This window comes from Macaca nemestrina, chromosome 9 (genome assembly GCF_043159975.1).
Source record: "Macaca nemestrina isolate mMacNem1 chromosome 9, mMacNem.hap1, whole genome shotgun sequence".
Taxonomy (NCBI): Eukaryota; Metazoa; Chordata; class Mammalia; order Primates; family Cercopithecidae; genus Macaca; species Macaca nemestrina.
In genome coordinates this window covers 8,086,304-8,109,051 of record NC_092133.1, presented here as the reverse complement: position 1 = coordinate 8,109,051, position 22,748 = coordinate 8,086,304, and the positions used below count along the sequence as shown (strand labels likewise).

General features: G+C 43.7%; 1 protein-coding gene across 6 annotated transcripts in view; it reads right to left on the bottom strand.

The window, feature by feature from the left end:
• Nucleotides 1–470: 470 nt before the first annotated feature.
• LOC105470367 (testis expressed 36) overlaps nt 471–22,748 on the bottom strand; it is a 44,884-nt gene continuing 22,606 nt past the window's right edge. Inside the window, exons 4-6 of one of the 6 annotated variants that reach the window (XR_980483.3) lie at nt 21,917–22,165; nt 13,974–14,078; nt 11,680–11,930 (exon numbers count right to left, since the gene is read on the bottom strand). Coding sequence is in view for 5 of the 6 variants with exons in the window: in XM_011722245.2 (XP_011720547.1) it covers nt 21,869–22,165 (297 nt within the window). In the remaining variant the exon portion in view is untranslated. The other 5 variants (XM_071068948.1, XM_011722273.3, XM_011722267.3 and 2 more) reach the window with 5 other exon arrangements.

The window sequence follows — 22,748 nt, the reverse complement described above, 5'->3', positions numbered from 1 at the left end:
CTGTGCCTGCTTGATGCTAACAGGCTGCAAAGTCGCGCATGTTCGGTCGAAAATGATTTCCACCTCAGCACCCTGGACATGGAAGCACAGTTAATGTCCCACTGTCTATATCTTATTTGTTATTGTGGCCTCTGGTGTGGGCTTGCGGCTGCTGCGCAAAATCTTCCTGGAATCGTATTGCAGCAAACCTTCAGAGAGGAGAACGGAAAGAAAAGAAGCTGCTTTTTAGAAGTTGCTTTCTTTTGGAATGGATGAGCGTATCAGTCTCTAATAACACTGACCAGGAAAGGCTTCATTTGTCTTGACTTTTTTCTCCCGATGATGATAATTAGGTTTCTGGACACAGGAAGGAAGTGTGGAATGGAGCATCGTTTTGAAGGAATCTTTTAGAAGTGCTTTTCGAGATCTTGCATGAGTACGCAGCTGGTAACGAAGAGGCAGCATTCATCTGCCATCTCTGTTTTCAAAATCCTTTCTAAAGATTGTTATAGAGTGAAAAGCTGGAGGGTAAAAAATAATAGTAGTTAACTGCCTAGGGAGTGCCTGCTGCGACCCAGACATTGTCACAGACATCCTAGGTGATGCGTGATCACGGAGATTTGTGACTGCGGTGGGGGGCGGACAGAAGAGTTCCTGAGCACTGATGACACATGTGCCAGGCACGGAGTTTCATGCTTTATATCCACTACCTTATCTATTCCTCACAACATCCTCTTGGGGAAAATAGAAGTGTGAGCTCCATTTGACAGGTGAGAAAGCCGAGGTTAAGAAAAGCTATTTCATTGACCAGTCACATGACTTACACCCAGTCTCTCAGTCACAAAGCTCCGTGGCCTCTCTGTAGTTAGGAATTTGTGCAGGGCAAATTGCAAGTAAGCCATCAGTCAGAGTCTGATATTTCAGCCTGATCTACATCATAACTGCAATTAAGCTGGGCTGCAGAGACCAGCACTGGTCACTCACAAAAAAAGGACTGACTGTGTGGTGTACAAGGAACACCCCGTGATGGAGACGATCTGATGTTCATACAAGATATTTTGAAAAAACAATTTAAAAACCCCAGGTTCTGAGAAGCCTGTTTCCTCATCTTTCTTGAAGAAATTGAGGCGACTTCAAATTTACCCAATGAATTAGTTCATTTTAATGTCAGAGTGCATGGGGGGAGATTCTAAGGCGAAAGAAAAATCAGTGTAATTGCTTCTTTTTTCAAAATCACATATTACTTTGTTCATTATGAAATAATGAAGCATTATTTAATCCCATTATGAAATAAATGAGATTGAGTAAATAGCATATCTGCATTCACTCGGTGATATAAAGTCAGGAAATGTTTATCCCACTGACATTTAAAAACAGCAGCTCGATTTTTCTGAGTAATGAAATTGTAGGTATTTTCATTACAAAAATATATTTTATAATAAATACAAATATGGCATTGTTAAATTAACTGTTAGGGATGAAGGCCTTCCCAGCTGGCTGGGTTTTGAAACGTAGATTCACTTCTTCAAAACCGAAGTCTATCCATCACCGTGATCAATATGAAACAAAATCATCAATGAAATTTGTTTAAGTCACTGTGAGAGACTAGGGTTAGGTCTGCGAGGCCCTATTCCAGTATGTACACCTGCCCTCTTGTGGTATGTGTCTGTATGATCACGTACCATGCATTTTTAAGACCGTAAGAAACACAGTATTCCAAGTGGCTGTCTATAAGCCAAGCCATAGGGTCTAGTGCTCAAATAGTTCTGATTCTTTACAAAAAAGTGTTTTCTAGATGCCTCCTCTGCTAGACATTGAAAATCTCAATGTGCTCATATTTAATGACGGCAATACTGAAACGAAATTCTTTTATTGGCATTTTATTATTTATTTTGTTTCAGCTACTAGGGGTGCATAACAAATTACCCCAGAACTTCATGGTGTACAATGTCCATTCTATGAGTCGGGAATTCAGACAGGGGATGGATTATCTGGGGTCTCAGGAAGAAGGTTTAAAGTCTGGGGACTGGATACACTCGAAGGCTTGTTTACTCCAGTGGTGGATGAGACTGACTAAAGGTGGGGAGCTCGGTTTTTCTCAGGGCATGTGGGCTCTTCATGTGGGCTAGTTTGGGCTTCTTTAGAGCACAGTGGCTGTGCTGCAAAGGTGAATGTCCGGAGAGAGAGAATGCGAGGCAGAAGCTCTATTCGTTTTTATGACCAGCCTCAGGAATTAGACATGGTCACTTCTGCCATATTCTACTGGACACAAAGGGCCAGTTGTCATTTAGTATGGGAGGGGACTGCCTAAGGACACGAATACGGGGAAGTGTGGGTCATTCGGGCATCTGGAAGGCTGACTGCCACACATGCCAGTGGGAAACTAGTGTCTGTTACGGGGATGGCACCCGGTCCTAATGAACTCTCCATCCAACTGTGGACCAGTGTGGAGGGTCGACGTCCCCTCCCTTCCCACTTCCACTGGAATGTTTCCGGGAAGACGATCAAGGGGAGAAGTCCTAATAGAGGAAATCACCCCAGGGAAGAGACCCAGTCTTCCAGGATGTAGCTCTGGAGTTAAAAAGGGAGGCCAGAGGCGGGGCTGTGGCGCAGATGGACGGGAGGGTCGGGCTCCAGGGAAGGGCAGGAATGGCACTTCTCCCTCTGCTCCTGTCTCAGAGTTCCTTCCCCATCCCCACTTCTGCCTGCTTTTTAAAAAAGTCCCATCAAGGACTTCTGGGAGAAATACGAATGACTAATAAACAGTTTTGAAAAATCTTCAATCTCGCCAGTAACCCTGGAAACAGACACTGAAGCAACAAATCAGGCAAGCTGAAAGGATTTTATTAGGCAGGAAAGGTATGGTCAGAGTGCTTTCTCCAATGACTACAACTGCATTGGATCAGAACATTGACTGCTGCCTGTAATTATCTGAGTACATCTCAAGCCTTCATTCAGGTTTTTTTAAATGAGTATTTTGACTCCTAAAAAATAGCTGGTATTTAGGAACACCACTGCTAACATTTTGATCACTACTCATGAGCTATTTCAGGAGCCCACCGTGTAGCCCCATGCCCTCGGGGTGTGCCTCGGCTGTATGACAGAGGAGAGCTCTGTCCTGATCTTGAACATTCTGTGTCATCGCTGGAATGAGAGAAAAGCATATTTTTGGGGTATGCTCTCTTAGAGGCAGGAATGATCAACCGTAGGAGCCAGAGGAGGACACAATTCATTCTCCTTGGGTTTGGAGGAATTTAATACAACGGAGTGACCAGGACAGCACTGGGATGTGTGAGGATCCAGAGAAGAGGGATTGCACCTGGGTCTTGAATAACAGGTGAATAGGATTAGGACCTCCCTTCTGGTGGGGTAGTGGGAGAAGCATTCTAGGTACAGAGAACAGCATGGCCAAGGTCCAGCGATGTCAGTGAGTGCTCTATGTGTGGGAAGTGGCAGGTGCCCGGTGCCCTGGTTGGGGACACAGAAAGGGAGTGTTTGGAAGCAAGTGAGGCCGCTTGTGGAGGCTGGTACAGAGTGGTTAGGGGTCATGCTGGGAGGATGCACTTGATCCACTGGTAGGGAGCCTGGCATGGTCTTTTAAGCAGGAACACCATGCAGTCAGGTGTTTTAGGAGAAGCCCTCAGCGTGGTGGCATGTGGAGGAGCGAGAGGATAGGACAGAAGATGGCAGCAGAAAGCTGGAAGTGAGGGGGATCTGGGGCAGTGTGTGTGGGAGTGGAAAGAAGGAAATGACGAAAGAGACTGTCCTCAGGCTGAATGGCAGGGTGTAGGCAAGGGGCATCTGTGAGGACTCCCAGGCTTGGGGCTTTGGTGACTACGTAGATGGCAGGGTCTTTAACCAGACAGAATGTGGACTCTGAGGAGGAGAAGAGCGGTCTTGGGGAGAGCTGGCGCTCACATTTGGACTGGCTGAGTTGATGTGCTCATGAGATATCTGGGGAGCAAGTCCAGCAGAAAACAACCCTGGGTATGCCTCGGGATATTTATCTGGTGAAATCCTCTTGGCTTGTCTGTGTGTCTTTTATCCACTGAGATGCACAGTCCTAAGGGAAGAGACTCTCCTTCTTTGTCCCACATCTCCTGTGCCTAGTACAGGGCCTGGCACCTTGGAAGGTTCAGTAGACTTAGCTGGATAAACAGCTGTCTACATAAGGGACTGGCCCACAAAATGCATTCAGGAAGAGGAAGCGTAGGGAGGGAAGAGGGCCAAGAGTGTAACTCTGAGGACCACCTTTTGAGGAATGCTTAGAAGAGAAGCCAGTAAAAGTGATGGGAAAGAAGAGAGAGAGTAGGAGAACGAGCCCAGCTGGTGTATCTGTCACCAGCGGCACGAGCTGCTCAGCTACAGTCCCTGTTCCACCTGGCAGTATGGGCTGGGGTGGGACAGAAATGGTTCCGTCCACTTTTGTGTAGGATCCCCTCCCAGTGGACAACCAGCTCATGTCTCTTGAGCGATTTTATTACCAAACATCAGAAGTAATTATGGCCAGGTGTAGTGGCTCAACCCTGTAATCCCAGCACTTTGGGAGGACAAGACAGGTGGATCATTTGAGGTCAGGAATTCAAGACCAGCCTGGCCAACACATGAAACCCCGTCTCTACTGAAAATACAAAAATTAGCTGGGCAGCAGTGTTGTGCACCTGTAATCCCAGCTACTCCGGAGGCGGAGGCAGGAGAATCGCTTCAGCCTGGGAGGTAGAGGTTGTGGTGAGCCAAGACTGTGCCACTGCACTCCAATCTGGGTGACAGAATGAGACCCTATCTCAAAAAAAAAAAAAAAGAGTTATATGCATACTTCATTGCCTTATCTTTCCATTCTGTCTCTCTAGAGGGAAAATTCCCTAAAGGCTGTTAATTACCTGAAATAATTCAATAGGTGGAAAGAACTGATGAGAGATGATTTTTTGTTAATGGTGGCAACTTTGGAAATCCGTAGGAGGCAACATCTCTCCAGATGAAAGCCAAGAAACCCAGTCTGGTGATATTTGGTTGCATGTATTGGGCTACAGCTGATTTGCTTGACACTGGCTGCCTCCTGTAATGCTCTTCGTTCTAAGTAATGACATCTGCTAAATAATTAGCTAATTGTTTTATCAATCGATTTTTTAAAAACATTCTGCGGTAAAACCAATATAGCAGGAGAAAATGTAGAAAACAGAAGGAAAGCGATCTCCCCAAATCCTGCCCCCAACACAAAGGCTCTGATAGCGATGGTTCACTTCCAGTCCCTCCCCATAAGCAGCTGGCTTTTTACTTGTAAACACCATGTACCTTGTATCCTGCTTTTCTCCCACTGAACATTATCTGATTCTTTTTTATGAGCAATGAAATTTGATACGAGGTGCTGCTCACATGATGTTTGGAAAAGACCATTGTTGGAAGGATTGGTGAGTACTTCCTAAGCCCCATCGACTTCAGGGAATCAGGAAATTAAACTTTTTATTTATTGGTCTTTGACTTTCCCATAAATGGACACAGTTCTACGTTGTTTGACTGCATTGTAAAGGCAGACGCCTGGCGAACAAAGGCATGCCGATGAGTAATTAGGCATTAAGCGGGAGGCAGGGAGCTCTTTATGGGACCCTTAGTACCCACCCCGCTGCCTCTAGGGTTCAAGTCTACTCCTCAGCATTGGATACCTTTACTTTCTTGGACTTAAAAAAAAAAAAAAAAAAAAAAAACTTACATTTTTTTGGAGCGGGGAGGTTGTTTCTGGCTTTGTTTTGCTTTTGCCCAAATGTTTAAAAACAATGAGCTGACCTTTGTATATTCATTTAAGGAAGAGGATAAAGGATGCTTGTTACGTACACGATATTTTTTTAAAATCCTGTTGTCTGAACCTTATTAATCTTGCATAGCGCTTGAGTGATTGGGGACTTAAAATATAGAGAGTGTGATTCCTTCTGCAGAGCCAGCAGAAGCCAGGTCCCAACTCTGCAACATCTCTCTTTGATGCCAAGGAGGGGAGGTGATCTGACCTCATTTACCTCCACACATTTGATGTCATTCTGGAGACGGCATGTTGTTATGACAAGTTCCTCTGCGAGCCCACTGGGGTTGTTAGTCTTGATCCGAGTACTGACGGGGGAGCAGTTTTTGCTTTGGGCACTTTTCCTTGTGAAATGCATCTCTTCATCTGCTTAGTCCAGAGCAAACTTCTTATCTTCTCTCCCTGTGATCACAGCTATTAAATAAATAACAAAGGGGACTCTATCTTCTCAGAAGAAAAATGGAAGCGTTCTTTTCTGCCTTGGTAAAATGTTATCATTTCTGCAGACACATCTTTGCTTGCGTGCTGCAACTTTGTAGAACAAAATGATAGTTGCTGCCTGCTAGAATGGATAGCGCCCATTTTGTTAAAAATCAGAAGGTTAAAAAATGCCCAGATCTGCAAACAATGGCTTAGTGTTTGGCTGTGTTGAAAACATCCACCAGTCCATTAGTGCAATACGTCATCATTGAGGGTAGAGAGAATGAAGTACTGTGGCAAGCTAAAGGTGAAACGATGGATGGTGAGCCCCTGTCCCCAAGGCATGGAGTTTGGGAGGAAGATGAAGCTGTACAAAGACGCCTAACACACAAGTGGGCTGTGCTCGGGGCTGTGAGGGAGTTCAGAGAAGAAGGTAACATTTCCTCCAGCTGGGGCCAGGATGGAATGACAAGGTCTTCCCTTAAGCAAGGCAGGGAAAGGGATTAAGGCCACACCAGACCCACTGCTAACCTAACATTCCTTGGTTTCCTGGGAACTAGCAGAATCTACCGATAGTGCATGAGAAGTGTAACTAGGAACTTGATTTTGTAAAGATTTAACAGCCAAGAGTCTTGCCAAGAAGCGGGCACCACCACGTTGCTCCTTGCATTTAGAAGGGATCCAGAAAGGTCATCCTGCAGGCCTCACTGACTAGCCATTGGAATCTTCTAGGTAGCCAGACTCTTACCCTGCATCTAGCACTTTGAAAAACGCTGTGCATTCATTTTCTCATGCAATCCTTAATTGTACAAGGTAGGTCCTATCATTAGCCCCAATAGAAGGATATGAAAACTAAGACTTAGAAGTAGCTTGCCCAAGGTCACGAAGATATCAAGTAACTGAGCTGGGCACCAAAGCTCTCCTCTCAATCAGTAGGCCAAGACCAGCCTTGACAACTGTCCATGGCAAAGGCATTTCAGAATGCTGTTTGCTAGTTCCCCTGCAACAGTGCTCTGCATACCAGGCAGGGCATCGCGTGCTGGGGTACGAAGGTACAGTGGATGGGGGAAGCGCACCAGCTTTCTCTTGTCCCCCAGCACTGCCATCCTCTTGGCCTGAGAACTCAGCAACATCACTGTGTCCATTCACGTCCTTGGGGCTCTGCCTGCTTTCTCACAGTTTCTCCTGTTCTCCACTCACTCCAGCCAGTGCCCAGTTAATGGTTTAAATGAACTGGGATGGTGGGTTCCACTTCCAGCCCAGACTGGAACCCAGCCATCCAGGGCTCTTTCAACCTGTCTGCTTGGTGATTGGGCAGCCTGAATTCCTAGGACACTTCATTTTTTTGTTTTTTGAGACAAGGTCAAGGTCTGCCACCCAGCCTGGAGTGCAGTGGCATAATCACGGCTCACTGCAGTGTCAACTTCCTGGGCTCAAGCCGTCCTCCCACCTCCGCCTCCTGAGTAGCTGGGACTACAGGTGCACACTACCACGCCTGGCTAATTTTTAAAATTTATTGTAGAGATGAGATCTCGCCATGTTGCCCAGGCTGGTCTAGAACTCCTGGACCCAAGTGATACCCCTGTCTCGGCCTCCCAAAGTGCTGGGATTACAGGCATGAATGAGTCACCACACGTGGCCTTCAAATGTTTACACACTGTGTTTGCTGAATTATTTTATATGGATGACTCACTAAATGAATAACCAAATGAGATTCAATTTTGATACCTTCGTAAAAGTTCCAAATGAGTTCACAAATATGAACTTTCTAAACCCATGTTCCAGTTCTGTAAGTCTACCCCACACATTGTGACCCACCATTGTATCAGTGGCAGTCCCCCAACCCGCTCAGCCCCGCCCCCATCCCCACTCAGGCCAGTCCCCCAACCAGCTCAGCCCCGCCCCCCTCCCCGCTCAGGCCAGTCCCCCAACCAGCTCAGCCCCGCCCCCCTCCCCGCTCAGGCCAGTCCCCCAACCAGCTCAGCCCCGCCCCCCTCCCCGCTCAGGCCAGTCCCCCAACCAGCTCAGCCCCGCCCCCCTCCCCACTCAGGCCAGTCCCCCAACCAGCTCAGCCCCGCCCCCCTCCCCACTCAGGCCAGTCCCCCAACCAGCTCAGCCCCGCCCCCCTCCCCACTCAGGCCAGTCCCCCAACCAGCTCAGCCCCGCCCTCCTCCCCACTCAGGCCAGTCCCCCAACCAGCTCAGCCCCGACCCCCTCCCCACTCAGGCCAGTTCTCACTTTCTGCGGTCACATCTCTCTCACCCTCAGTTCCCTGCCGGTGTACTTGTGTGTGGGTGAGCTAAGAACACTCAGCGTGAGATGTGTCCTCTTCAATGTTAAGTGTATAATACGTTACTGTTGACTGGGGGTGCAATGAGGTAGAGGAGATTTCTAGAGCTTATTTGTCGTACTTAAATGAACCCTTATACCCATTGATGGATAACTCCCCATTTTCCCCTCCCCCAGGCCCCAGGTCACCTCCATTCCAGTCTTTGATTTTATGAATTTGACTATTTTAAACATCTCAGACAAGTGGAATTATAGGCCAGGTGCAGTGGCTCATGCTGGTAATCCCAGCATTTTGGGAGGCAGAGGCGGGCAAATCGCTTGAGCCCAGGAGTTTGAGACCAGTCGAGGCAACATTGCAAGACCCTGTCTCTACAAAAAAATTAAAAAATAAAAATTAGTCTGGCGTGGTGGTAGACACCTGTGGTCTCAACTACCTGGGTGGCTGAGGTGGGAGGATCACCCGAGACTGAGAAGTCGAGGCTGCAATGAGCCATGATATCGCCACTGCACTCCAGCCTGAATGACAGGGTGAGACCCTGTCTCAAAAAAAAAAAAAGTATAATTATGCAGTGTGTGTTCTTATGTGTCTGACATTTCACTTAACATAAGATCTTCAAAGTCTGTTCATGTCGCAGACTGCAGGGTTTCCATCCTTTTTAAGACTAGATGAGATTCCACCGTATGTATGTACCACATTTTCTTTATCCGTTCACCTGTTGACTGGATGTCCAGGTCAGTTTCACATGTGAGCCATTGCAAACAGTGCTGCGGTGAACATGGGAGTGCAGACATCCCTTTGAGATCCTGATTTCACGTCTTTTAGGTATACATTTCCCCCACTCCTCCCAGCAGTTGTCAGCCCTGGCTGACCCTAGAATCACTTAGAGAGCTTTTCAAAAATGCTGAGGCTGGCCCCACCCCCAGGAACCTGACTCAGCTGGTCCAGTGGGACCCCTGTGGTGGGCTCCCCAGGAGACTTGACAGGCAGTGGCCTCAAGAACCTTGCTCCCATCCATCTCATGGCACAGTCTCCTTGCTTTTCCCCACAAGAACGATTTCCACTTCAGTGTTCATTTTCTCCTGCCCCTACTCCTGAGCTGCTGAGTTCTCTTGGAAAAATCCCACAGCTGGACCACAAACCTCTACAAATCCAGACCCCCGCCCTGCTGCCGGGCTCCGTCCAGCTTCCTCTCGGTTATGGCATTCTCTTGAAATGACGATGCCACAGGCTGCCTGTCTTCCTCCAGGTTTCATCTCAGGTGCCTCATTCTCAGCTGAAGACCTCTCTCGGCCTCCCTCAGACACTCCAGAGAAATCCCCAACTGCCTCCCTCCCCACTCTCAAGTTTCTTTCATCTCTTCCCATCCACTTGAGTCATGTGACACCCCCTTCCCCCACCCTCATCCCCCACTGCCAGAAGTGGGTCTCCCTTCCAGGTGCAGGCCCCTCCCCATGCTGCCCCTGCTCCCCTTCTCTCCTCCCCCATCCTCAGGCAGCCTCAGCCTGGGCATTCCCATTCCCTTCTTTGCCTTGGTCTGTAAACACCACTCATTCCTATGTTAAAAAAAAAAAAAAAAATCCTAAAAGAGAAAGAGAGAGAAAGAGAGAAGAGAGAGGGATTCAGAAGACAGAAGCAGAGAGATGGGAGTGAGAGAAAGTCTCAGTTCAACGCTGAAGCTGGAGAGGGAAAAGAAACAGGTTCCCCCTGAATCCCCAGAAGGAAAACCAGCCCTACACCTTGGTTTTTATCCAGTGAGGCCCACTGTGGACTTCTGACCCCAGAATTATCAGATAATAAACTTATGTTGTTGTAAACAAACAAACAAACAAATTTTGCTGACTCTATTTCTCCATCAAGCTATCTCCGTATCTCCTCTCTACAAGTCTAGTCCTGAGCTAAGCCACCGTGCCCAGCTGTCAGCTAGAGATTTCCCTCTGCCTCCCCTGGCACCTCGAACTCAGCTGGTCTGAAGCCACACTCACCTGCTACCCCAACCTGATCCCTCTGCCGTGTCCGTGTGCAGGTCAGTGCACTCCAGCAGGGGCTGCATGAAGCCTAACGTCACCCATCAGCATCACTGAGACTTCATGTTCTCCACTCTAAGGTGGAAATGCATCACCCTCCTTCCGTCTGCTGAATAAACCCATCATCCCTCTCTATTACACTATTAATTCTTCGTTTTATCTATCATTAGGCTTTCAGTAAATAAATAAGTGAAGCCAAAACAACTGCCTTTATCCATAAGTAATCAAAATGTGTTTAGTGCTTTAGTAAATAGCTCGTTTTCCAATTTTCCTTTAATTAGCAGAGAAAGAATTCAAATCAATTCCTTATCTGTCAGATAAAAAATTAGATTCAGCTTTTGTTCTTACACATATATCCAAATTTTAATGTACACAAGAAACACAAATTCATAATTGTTCCGTAAGATCATATGTATGCAATACTAAACACATTTCTACATTGATCTTCTCCCTTTCGTCACAGCTTAATAAAATTATAATGATGACCTTTCAAAGTCTCATTGCCTGATCCACATTTACACAGCATCCCTAGCTCCAAATCTCGGCTATTGCAAGGGGCCTGCTGCATCTCACTGCCTGACGGTCTATGCCGGATGCACCACGGGCAGCACTGGGGTCTATTACCACTCATGCGTTTCCCTAGAAGCCAGCACGGTACTTAACACAGAGGTAGGGCTGTGATAAAAAAATTGTCACCAAATGATGAGTAAATACGTAAGGTCTTTGGGCATGCCTTACATCGTGTTCATACCAATACACATGATACTGTGGCTACATCACCTGTCCCAAAGGGAATGGGGCAGTAGAGAGTGGAGGGGTGTGTCATGAGGCTGAGGGTGGGAGGGACTGTGGCCATATTGAGGAGTGAGCTGTAAAACAGCCCAGATTCAGTTGGCAAACATGATTGCTTTAACCCAGACTCTCCTGGTTGATTGAAGATATCCAGCAGAGTCAAATCCTTTCTGTAAACATCTAGAATGTCATGAATATGAGGCAGTGCTTTCAATACAAAATATTCTTTGGAGGAACAATAAGATTTCTCCTGTGGGATTATGTTGAGACTTCTCAATCCTCTTTGGGAACCATAACGGCAGATGTTGGAGAGGGATTGGATATGCCACTCATAGCTGATACCGGTCATGGAATCTTAGACAGAGGCTATAAACAACAAAAGAATGTTTAAAATGGCTTCAGTGATTCTCCTTCAGGCCAAAGGAATTACAACCATGTGTTCTCAGCAGAGGAGGCGTAGTATTCCACTATGGTCACTTATTATCCTGTCAGTAGCTATATGGAACGTGGATAAGGAGCAAAGTTGTTCTTTCCGTTCGGAACTGGGACTGTCCCCTGCAGATGCTGCAGCCAGATCAGTGCCCAAGTGGAGTAGAAATCATTGTTCTTGGACTGAATATTCTGATGCTAGCTCCTATTTGGCAGGAGGAGAGGAAGAAGGGAAGAAAATAGGATTTGTGTTCTTGTGCCTGTATTACCCAATTTGGGAACTTACAGATCTGTTTAATTTCGATTGGGAGAGAGAATAAAGCATTTGAGGTTATTTCGGTTACTCTGTGCGGAAATCACACGCTACACCTAACAGATTCAACAATTTCATAGAGCCGTAGTCAAGCGCGTGAGTTACAATTTTATTCATTCCATTTATTCAGTGAGTCAGGCTCTGACAGGGGGTTGATTTGTTGTTTAATATTTGGGGGGATTATTTTGGTATAGCCGTAACATGTTTACTTAAATACCGTGTGTTAAATGAGATGTTTTGGTTTGTTTTGATGGGTACTTACAAAGGCAATATACAGCACTTCACACTTAGCATTTTCCCATCCTCAACATGGCACCAGGATTAGCGCAATGACTGCCCTGTGTGTTTGGGAACAACCAGGTTTGTTAAACCCAGAGAAAGGCAGGACTAGAAGACAGGGCTACTGCCAAGGCAGAGCTGAGCTGAAGGGGATCTTTCCAAAACACTGGGTCCCAGTGCCATGCTAGGACCAAAGACTGTGGGTGGCAGCAAAGAGCCCAAAGGAGAAAATTGATTCTTCTTGCTTGTTTTGTGGTTCTTAGGGTGTTACCATAACAGCATGGATTCTTCCCTGTACTCAACAGAACATATGGGAAGCCTATAGTTAGCTCATCATTTCAACCCTTCCTCCCCCACACCCATCTCTCCCCCCTCCCCCGGGAATCTTCAATATGGGACCAATTTTTCTGTAGGTGAAAAAAAAAAAATTAATTGGGATGAAATGTCCTTTTCTCCTGAACTGTAGGCCAGCTGTGATAGGTCCCGAACTTTGATTGAAGTTGCAATTGGCCACTAAACTGCAACGTAGAAATTGTTCCTAGAAAGGCTGTAGAATTAGCCAGGGCAGGAGAAATGTCACAACACCTGATTCCCGTGCCTGGCCACCCAAACAGAAATGGCTTTGGCCAAAGGCAGCCACAAGATACTCTAACAAAAAGAAGGCACAAGGCAACTTTTAAGTCATGGTCCTAAATGCTAAAGCAGACCAAATGAGAATGCACTTCTCTAAAATTAGGCAGCATTTAAAAGTTGGTTTCATATAGGAAATGATCACTTTGCCCTTCTAACCATCATGTCTGAGGGCCTTTACATCTGATTTTTGCAAATATAAATTAGATACTCAATATGCAGATGCCTGCTACATGCACGAACAGTGACTGAAGATTCCTAGTATGGGTCTAGAATGGGTACTAGACAGCCTCGCTATGAAACGTTATTACCCCCGGGTGTCATTTTAATGTCTAAGTCATCTCTCAGATGGCACAAGTCCAACTCTAATGCATTAAAACAGAAGAAATCTATAAATACCTTCATGTATTTGATTAGTAAGTTGGGGTTTCTTTAACTGGCTGTTTATTCCTCTGTTCAGAACAACACGTTAAAACAAGGAACCAACAACAGCAAGTCACTGACATTGTGCCAATTTATCAAAGACTTTTAGTTTTGTAAAGTGGGCTGTTGTATTGGGGGCATCTACGCTAGAGTTCCCAGGACCTACCCCCCCATTCCTGTGCAGTATCCTTTTGTTTTTGACTCACTGGATTGAGAATTGTGAGATGGTTGGACAGTGTTATTTCTTTTGTAGAAAGCTGCTAAGAAAGACTGGTTTTAAGGGGAGGTTATCTAATTTGTGTTTCCATAGGTGGTAAATATACCTTTCCCACTCATCAATCTCTGTGTCCCTCCACATAATTGCAGATTTGGTTCTGTATGTCTTTTGGGTAATTTTTTGAATTTCACTTCCCTTAAATTGAATTTTGTGTCACTCCTGTTAGGGACTGTTGGTGTTTAGGCAGAGAAAGGAGAGAAGAGGCAGCAGGCTCCACAAGCAAGGATTTTGTGAGGACTCCCTGGGAGAAGAAAAGAAAATGCACCTGGTGGAGAACAAAGCTCCTACATATCGAAGGCAAAGACAGGGCCTTGCAGAGAACTTACCACAGACAGAGATAAAGTCACGTAACCCTGCGCGTCAGATATAAGCTTGAGAGTTATGCACATTGCAGACCTCTGATGTCACAAACCTGCCTGTTAAACGGCATTCTGTTAAACCACAACAAAAACAGGGTCTCTTTGAAACAGAGGACAGGAGAGAAGCTACCAAGATTCCCTCAGAAAAAGGAATGAAAAATGGAAACTACGATGCTTGCTGATTTAATATATGTGAAATGTCTTTTGATATTCTCTTTATTTGTGACATTTTTTAAGATTTCATTTTAGTGACCACAAAATCCCTTAGCCTGTATTTCCTAAAGTATGGGAGGGAGTTTAGGTAGCTGCCAGGTGCAACATTAAATAATATTGACTTACATGTTAAGAAAGGTGTTTTCTTTTCTTTTCTTTTCTTTTTTTTTTTCTATTCTATTTCAAACCTTCTGTTTAGGCTAAGGAGAAAATCTTGGGTTTGGTGATCATATGTCCAACACCTGTCTAATACTTACTAATTCCCTATTTCAACAAACCAAGACCAGGCCTCAGGCAAGAGGTCTTTAGGAGGCAACAAAGTCCAGCTGGAATTTAATCGTCCTGGTTGGTTGGTTTGGTTGGTGGGCGGGTTGGTTGGTTTGGTTGTTTGGTGGGTTGGTTGGTTGGTTTTTCCATTTTATTTACTTTTAGATTGGCTTCTATCTATGACAAGTGATCCCAGTTTTCTAAGTAATGGAAGATAGACAGGATCAAATTGGGCACAGGTCAGTTCAGCTACAAATGTTCTCTGTTCCAGGGGTGCTGGCATGGAGGCAGTGAATTTGAGAAGAGGCATGGTCCAGGGCATTTGACAGGGCTATTCACAGAGGTTCTCTGCCAGGGCAGTCCTCAGCACATTCTCTGTGCAAAGTGATGAACTAGATCTGTGTCAGTGACTAAGTAGATGAATTGACAGTTATCACTTGGGTCAGGAGGGCAGGGCAGTGTCCCAGAAAGGCGGCAGTAAACAGACTGGGAGCCCCTCCCCAGAAGAGGAGCTAGTGGCCACATCTGGGGCAGTCTTTTCTGCCTCTCCCCGACCCTCATGCAGACAGTGTGAGAAAAACATATATACTGCTCACAGGTGAGCTATCAAGGATCCTCAAAAAGCAACTGTAATGCCAGCACATTGGGAGGCTGAGGTGGGCCAATCATTTGAGGTCAGGAGTTTGAGACCAGCCTGGTTAGCATGGTGAAACCCCGTCTCTGCTAAAAATACAAAAAATTAGCCAGGCGTGGTGGTGGGTGCCTGTAATCCCAGTTACTCGGGAGGCTGAGGCAGGACAGTGGCGTGAACCCCAGAGGTGGAGCTTGCAGTGAGCAGAGATCGCACCACTGCACTCCAGCCTGGGCAACAGAGTGAGACCCCATCTCAAAAATAAAAAAAAGAAACAGAAAAACAAAGACAAAAATACAAAAATTAGCTGGGCATGGTGGCACACACCTGTAATCCCAGATACTCAGGAGGCTGAGGCTAGAGAATTGCCTGAACCCAGGAGGCAGAGATTGCAGTGAGCCCAGATCTTGCCACTGCACTCCAGTCTGGGCAACAAAGCGAGACTTCACCTAAAAAAACAAAACAAACAAACAAACCAAAAAAACCAACATGAGCATAAAATCAAGTCACAAAATGTTCGCACCATGCAATAAAGACAAATAGACACAACAATACCCAAGGAAGCAAAGTGGGTGGAGAAAAATAACAAGCTACAGAAATAAGTAAAATCATTATCAGGCAGAATCAAATATTACACCCACAAACAAAAACCAAATAGAGACTTTGGAAATTAAACTGTTGTTTGGTTACAGGAAAACCTCTATAGATTGGCTAAATAGCAGAATGGATCATTGAAGAGCCACTTAGTAAACTGGAAGATGAAGTTTGGGGATTCTCCCAGAAACCAGTGCAAATGGGTAAGTAGACAAAAAATATAAAGGAATACTTGAGAGCTGAGGAAGATAGAGCCAGGTATTTAAGTAACCATCTAAGAAGCATTCTCGAAGAAAATAGAGTAGAGAAAATAATCAGAGATATAACTGAAAAAAAATTCTGTAACTAAAAGAAAATGGAAAATAAAAAGACAATACTGAAAGTGAAATACCCTACCTAATTCCCAAGTGTGCATGTTATATAAATGTCAGACATGACTAGCTAATTAAGAAGCTAGATATAATCTAATTTTATAGCCAGCAAAACACACACACGTAAAACTGTGAAGAAAATCTGAATAAGGCCTGTGAATTGCACCAACATCAATTTCCTGGTTATGATATTTGTGGCACACAGAATTCTAAGATGACCTTTAATGAACCTCACTCTTGTATAATCCCCTGCCCTTGAGTGTGGCAGTACCTGTGAATATGATGTCGTATCAATTCCATGATTATGTTATGTTATATGGCAAAAGGGATTTTTCAGATGAATTAAGGTCTCAACCTTAAAATATGAAGGTTATCCTGGTTGGGTCAAGCCCAATCAGGTGATCCCCTTAAAAAGGGCACCAAACTCTTCCTCATGAAAGAGATTGCAAAATGTGTGAGGGATTCCACTCGAGGTTTTCCATTGCTGGCATTGGAGATGGAGGGGGCCATGTAGCAAGGAATGCAGCAACTCATACGAGTTGAGAAGGTCCCTGGCTAACAGCAAATGAGGAAGCAGGGAATCTCAGTCCTCCAACCACAAGGAACTGAATTGTGCCACAACCACATAGACATGAAAGAGAACCCCCGGCCTCTGATGAGAGTGCACCTCGATTTTAGCCTGTGAGACCTTGAGCGGAAGACATCACCACGTGCACCCAGATGTCTGACCTGCAGAGCTGTGTGTTAAGTAGTTTTGTTATAAGCCACTAAATTTGTAGTCACTTGTGACACAGTACTATAATTTTAATATTTTCCCTCCAAATTCATGTTAACACTTAATTTCCAATGTGACAGCATTGAGAGGCGGGACCTTTAAGAGATGATTGGGTTATAAGGGGTCTGTTCTTACGAATGGATTCATCCATTCATGGATCCATGGTTAATAGGTTATCATGGAAGGGAGACTGGTGCCTTGATAATAAGAGAAAGAAAGACCTGAGAGAGCACGTCGGCATGCCCAGCCCCCTCTCCATGGGAAATCCTGTTCACCCTGGGGACTCTGCAGGGAGTCCTCACAGCAGGAAGGTCCTCACCAGATGCAGCCCCTTGGCTCTGGACTTCTCAGCCTCCATAACTGTAATAAATAAGTTTCTTTTATAAATTACAGTTGTAATTTATAATTTTAAATTATCTTTCCAGATATCCTATTCTAAGCAACAGAAAATGGACTAATATGCACAGCAATAGAAAATGAATATTCTATTTTACCAGAGTTATGCCAGATATTAGCATTGGAGAAAACTGGGTAAAAAATAGGCAGAACCTTTCTGCAGAATATTTTTTGCAACTTTCTATGGCCCTATAATTATTCCTTCTAAAAAAGAAATGCGTAAAAGGGAGATTGTGTATTCTTGTCAAACACATGTAAAACAGTGACAGAAACTGACTATGTGTTAAGCCTCAAGAACATTTTAAAATTTTCAGGAAGCAGAAATCACACAAATCTTAATCACTGACCACAATGCAGAAATTATTTAATTAATAAAATATTGACAATGAAAAATAACAACAAAAGAGAAAAATCAAATACATTTCTTAATAATTATTGAATTAAGAAAGAAAACAGACTGGGAGCAGAGGCTCACACTGATAATCCCAGTATTTGGGGAGGCCTGGATAGGAGGATCTTGAGCTCAGGAGTTTGAGACCATCTGGGCAACATGGTGAAACTCTGTCTCCACAAAAGATACAATATAGCCAGGCATGGTGGCATGCACCTGTAGTTCCAGCTACTTGGGAGGCTGAGGGAGGAGGATCACTTGAGCCCCAGAGGTCAAGGTTGCAGTGCAGTGAGACATGATTATGCCACTGCACACCAGCCTGGGCAACAGAGCGAGACCCTGTCTCAAGACCAACAAAACAAAACAAAACAAAGAATAAAAAGAAAGAAAACAACTGCAAGCTACTCGGGAGGCTGAGGCAGGAGAATGGCGTAAACCCGGGAGGCAGAGCTTACAGTGAGCTGAGATCCGGCCACTGCACTCCAGCCTGGGCGACAGAGCGAGACTCCGTCTCAAAAAAAAAAAAAGAACAGTAACAAGAAATAACAAGAGCCCCATGATGTGTCTATGTATAGTGGCATTCTGAGGGAGTAGCCTTGACTACATTTACAAGAAAACAGGAAAGACTGGAAATAATTGAGTTATGTTTTCACCTTAAGAAGCTAGAAAAAGAAAATCAAAATAAGCTCAGGAAAGGAATTAGTAAACATGAAAGCATACATTAATGAGATCAAAAGCAAACAACAGCAACAAAAATGTAGAGTTGGTAAACGGAGCAAAGGCATGTAAACATTCAAAATGTCAAAGGACAGGATGTGACTTTAAAAGCCTTAGAAAAGAGAACTGTATTAAAACACCAACATTTTACAAAGCCATGTAAAACAAATGGTTTCCTCTAAAAATAAAAATGATCAAAATTAGAAAAGAAAAAAAAAATGGAAGTACCATACAGACCAATCTCCATAAAAATAAAGGGAAAAGACATGCCAAGATTTGCACCCGAAAACAGCCTCAGGTCCAGGAGTTTTCCTGGCAAATTCTATAGGTATTTGCAATTTATATAAGCAGTGTCAGAGGATAGAAAAGGAGAGAAAGCTGCCTTCAACTGAAAGCTAAAATAATAATTGCAGAAGTTTAAAAACTAAAAGACTGCAAGTAAGATAATTGCATGTCGAATTCTGAATGCATCGGAAGCATAAAACCTCATAACAACTAGAGTTTGTCCCAAGAATGCTAGAATGACTGAAGTTTAGAAAATCCACTGATATACCTTATTATATTAACAGATTAATAGAGAAAAACATAAGATTATCTCAATAAACACCAGAACATTATTTGCTATAATGTCCCTCCAAACGTACAACCATAGCACAAACTCAGAATTATTTAATAATCTTAAGCAAAGGAAGTCCTAAGCACGACATGAAATCCTGAAGCCATTAAATAAAAATTTCATTCATTTTACTGTGTTAAAATATGCAGGGCTTTTATATGATGTATACCACACCAAAGCAAGATATTAACAGTAGAGGAAACTGTGGAGATAAGCGGGGAGAGTGGGTATACAGGAACTCTGAACTTTCCAATTTTTCTGTAAACCTAAAACTGCTCTGAGAAATAAAGTTTATAAGCAAAGAGAAACAAAAAACAACAAAATAGATAAAATACTTGAAATATATTTGACATGAAGGCTTAACATCTTAATCTATAAAGAAATCAGGACCGGGCACGGTGGCTCATGCCTCTAATCCCAGCAGAGGAGGAACACTTGAGGCCAGGAGTTCGAGACCAGCCTGGGTAACATAGTGAGATCCCATATATATAAAAAAAAAATTAAAAATTAGCTGAGTGTGGTGGCGTGCTCCTGTAGTTCTCATTACATAGGAGAATCACTTGAGACTGAGAGTTTGAGGCTGCAGTGAGCTATGATGGCACCACTGCACTCCAGCCTGGGCAACAGAGCTAGATCCTATCTCTTAAAAAGAAAAGAAAAAGAAAAAAAAGAAAATGAAGATATATACTCTCTGTAATAATATTCAAATTGTACCTGAGGTCCTATCCAATGCAATAAGATGGGAAAAATATAAATGTTGGAAATGACTTAAAATAGTTATTATTTTACAAATGATATAATTTTCCATTTAGAAAAATCCAGGCCGGGCGTGGTGGCTCACGCCTGTAATCCCAGCACTTTGGGAGGCCGAGGCAGGCGGATCACAAGGTCAGGAGATCGAGACCATGGTGAAACTCCATCTCTACTAAAAATAGAAAAAATTAGCCGGGCGCAGTGGCGGGCGCCTGTAGTCCCAGCTACTCGGGAGGCTGAGGCAGGAGAATGGCGTGAACCCGGGAGGCGGAGCTTGCAGTGAGCCGAGATTGCGCCACTGCACTCCAGCTTGGGCGACAGAGCGAGACTCCGTCTCAAAATAAATAAATAAATAAATAAATAAATAAATAAATAAATAAATACAAACGAAAATCCAGAAGAGAATCTACTGAAATATTATTAGAAATTTCTTTTTATTTTATTAGAAGATTTATTTATTTATTATTAGAAGTTTAGCCGGGTTGCCAAGTAGAAGATTCACATACAGAAACCAATAGCTTTCTCATGCATCTGCCAAAACCAATCTAAAAGTGCAACTAAAACATTCAAAATAGCCACAGAATTTCAAAATATACAGGAATAAACATGGAAAAGAAACACATCAGACCCATGTGAGGAAAATTATAAACTTTACTGAAGGATATAAAGTAAATTCAAACAAAGGGGAAGATGCAGTATAAAGGTGTCCGTTTTCCCATAAATTAAAAGCTAAATTTGGGGAGATGCCTATCACATTGGCAATGTTATTTTTGTTGTTGTTCGTTTGTTTACTTTGCAAGCTTATTCTAAAATTTATGTACAGAAAAAATATCCAAGATAAACAAGAAAATTTTGGTAAGGAATGATGGGGACACTGCTCAGTCTATAGAAAGGAAATAGAGGAGGCCACTGCATGGGAAAAGATACTCAGCTTCACTAATAATTAGAGAAATGCTAAATAAGAAAATAACAAGGTCCCTTTTTTCCCCTTAAATATCCTTAAATATTTAAATGATAATGTGAAAGGGGAAAAACAGAAATTCACAGATACTATTAGTAGGAGTTCAACTGGTCCAGTCTTTTTCAAAACCAATGGCATTATTTCTCAACACTTTGTGCATTACTGTCAACCAAGCATTAACAAAGTAACTTTTCAGAGTCTATCCACTCCAGAGGTTCAGGGAAACATGTATCCAGAGAGGCTGATCAAGCACGTTCATGTACCACTGTGTCTAACAGCAAAAACACTAGAAATTATTCAAATGTCTATTAAGATAATTATTTAAAACAGAGTGAATTTGTATTTGGGAATATAGGTAGTGATTTTTTAAAAAATCAGTCTATTCTTATAACACTGCAAGAATTCCAAGACACATTATTAAGTATGAAAAGAAAGCTGTAGAAGGTCAGGTGCAGTGGCTCATGCCTGTAATCCCAGCACTTTGGGAGGCCAAGGTGGAAGGATCACTTGGGGCCAGGAATTCAAGACCAGCCTGGCCAAGAAGGTGAGACCTCATCTCTACTAAAAATAGAAAAATTAGTCCAGCGTGGTGATGCACACCTGTAATCCCACCTACTGGGAAGGCTGAGGCAGGAGAATCACTTGAACCCAGGAGGTAGAGGTTGCAATGAGTCGAGATCGTGCCACTGCACTCCAGCTTGGGAGACAGAGACTGTCTCAAAAAAAGAAAAAAAAGAAAAAAAGTAGAATATTTTGCACTGTGTAACATAGTAATGTTAAAAATTTATGTGTTAATGCAGATGTATATGCTTGTAAATGCAGATTAAAAACAAGTAGTTAACTTACTTCTGAGGACGTACAGGATTGGAGATGTGGTGAAATCAGGAGGACTTTCGTTTCCTCTGTATGGTTTGAAATTTCAAAATGAAAATGTGACCATATAAGGATGTACTTTTTAAAATTCCCCAAAAGTAAATGTGGCCATCCGAAAAGTTTATTTACACATGCGTATGTCATCACATATTTATTTCACAAAGATCTGAATGCTTTTTGACCTTATAAAAATCATAAAAGCACTTAAAAAATTAAATAGTAGTGCTGGATCAGAAAACGTATGCTTTTAGGATGTCTGATGAAATACCAATATTAAAAATTCATCAAAAATCTTCTGGGAGGATTAGGACTCCAGTGAAGAGATAACCTTTTTGTCAATAGTGAACCTTACCTTGGGCTTCTTTTTCAAAAACTCTGTATATCTTCGCTCAGGAAGAAATGTTAAAGTGTTCCATATCTCTTTATAGCATCGTGGAAAGCGTCTGAAACTTGAGACCACCACGGCTTCTTTATGCACATATGATATTTGGTTATTTGAAAAGCCATCAAGACAAGATGGAACATAGTCACATGCCCAGAGATTAAAATTTCTTGAAACATGTTGCCTCTTATCTGGAGCGATCTTCTTACGTCCCAGGCCCTGGAGAAGAATTACAAGATTAGAAGGAAAATATTCAAGGTCACATAGTTTTTTGTTTGTTTGTCTGTTTGTTTTGTTTGTTTGTTTGTTTTGAAACAGTCTTTGTCTGTCGCCCAGGCTGCAGTTAAGTGGCACGATCTCAGCTCACTGCAACCTCTGCCTCCCGGGTTCAAGCAATTCTCATGCCTTAGCCTGCTGAGTAGCTGGAACTACAGGTGGATGCCACCACGCCTGGCTAAGTTTTTGTATTTTTAGTAGAGACAGGGTTTTGCCATGTTGCCCAGGTTGGTCTTGAACTCCTAAGCTCAGGCAATCTGCCCACGTCAGCCTCCCAAAGTGCTAGGATTACAGGCGTGAGCCACCGTGCCCAGCCTCAGTCACCTAGTTCTGAGGTGTTTCTTAAAATCAGTTACTTGACATGTATATGTTGAAATGCACCCTATGATGACTGTCTCGAGGTCTCCTTTACCAACCTGTTGAAGGTTATGAACTGACACTCACAAAACCCTGGCGGGGTTCTGTTATTGTCCTCACAGTCTTCTGGTACCACCAAGGAGCCGGGGCTTTTAGAGACATGGAAGGC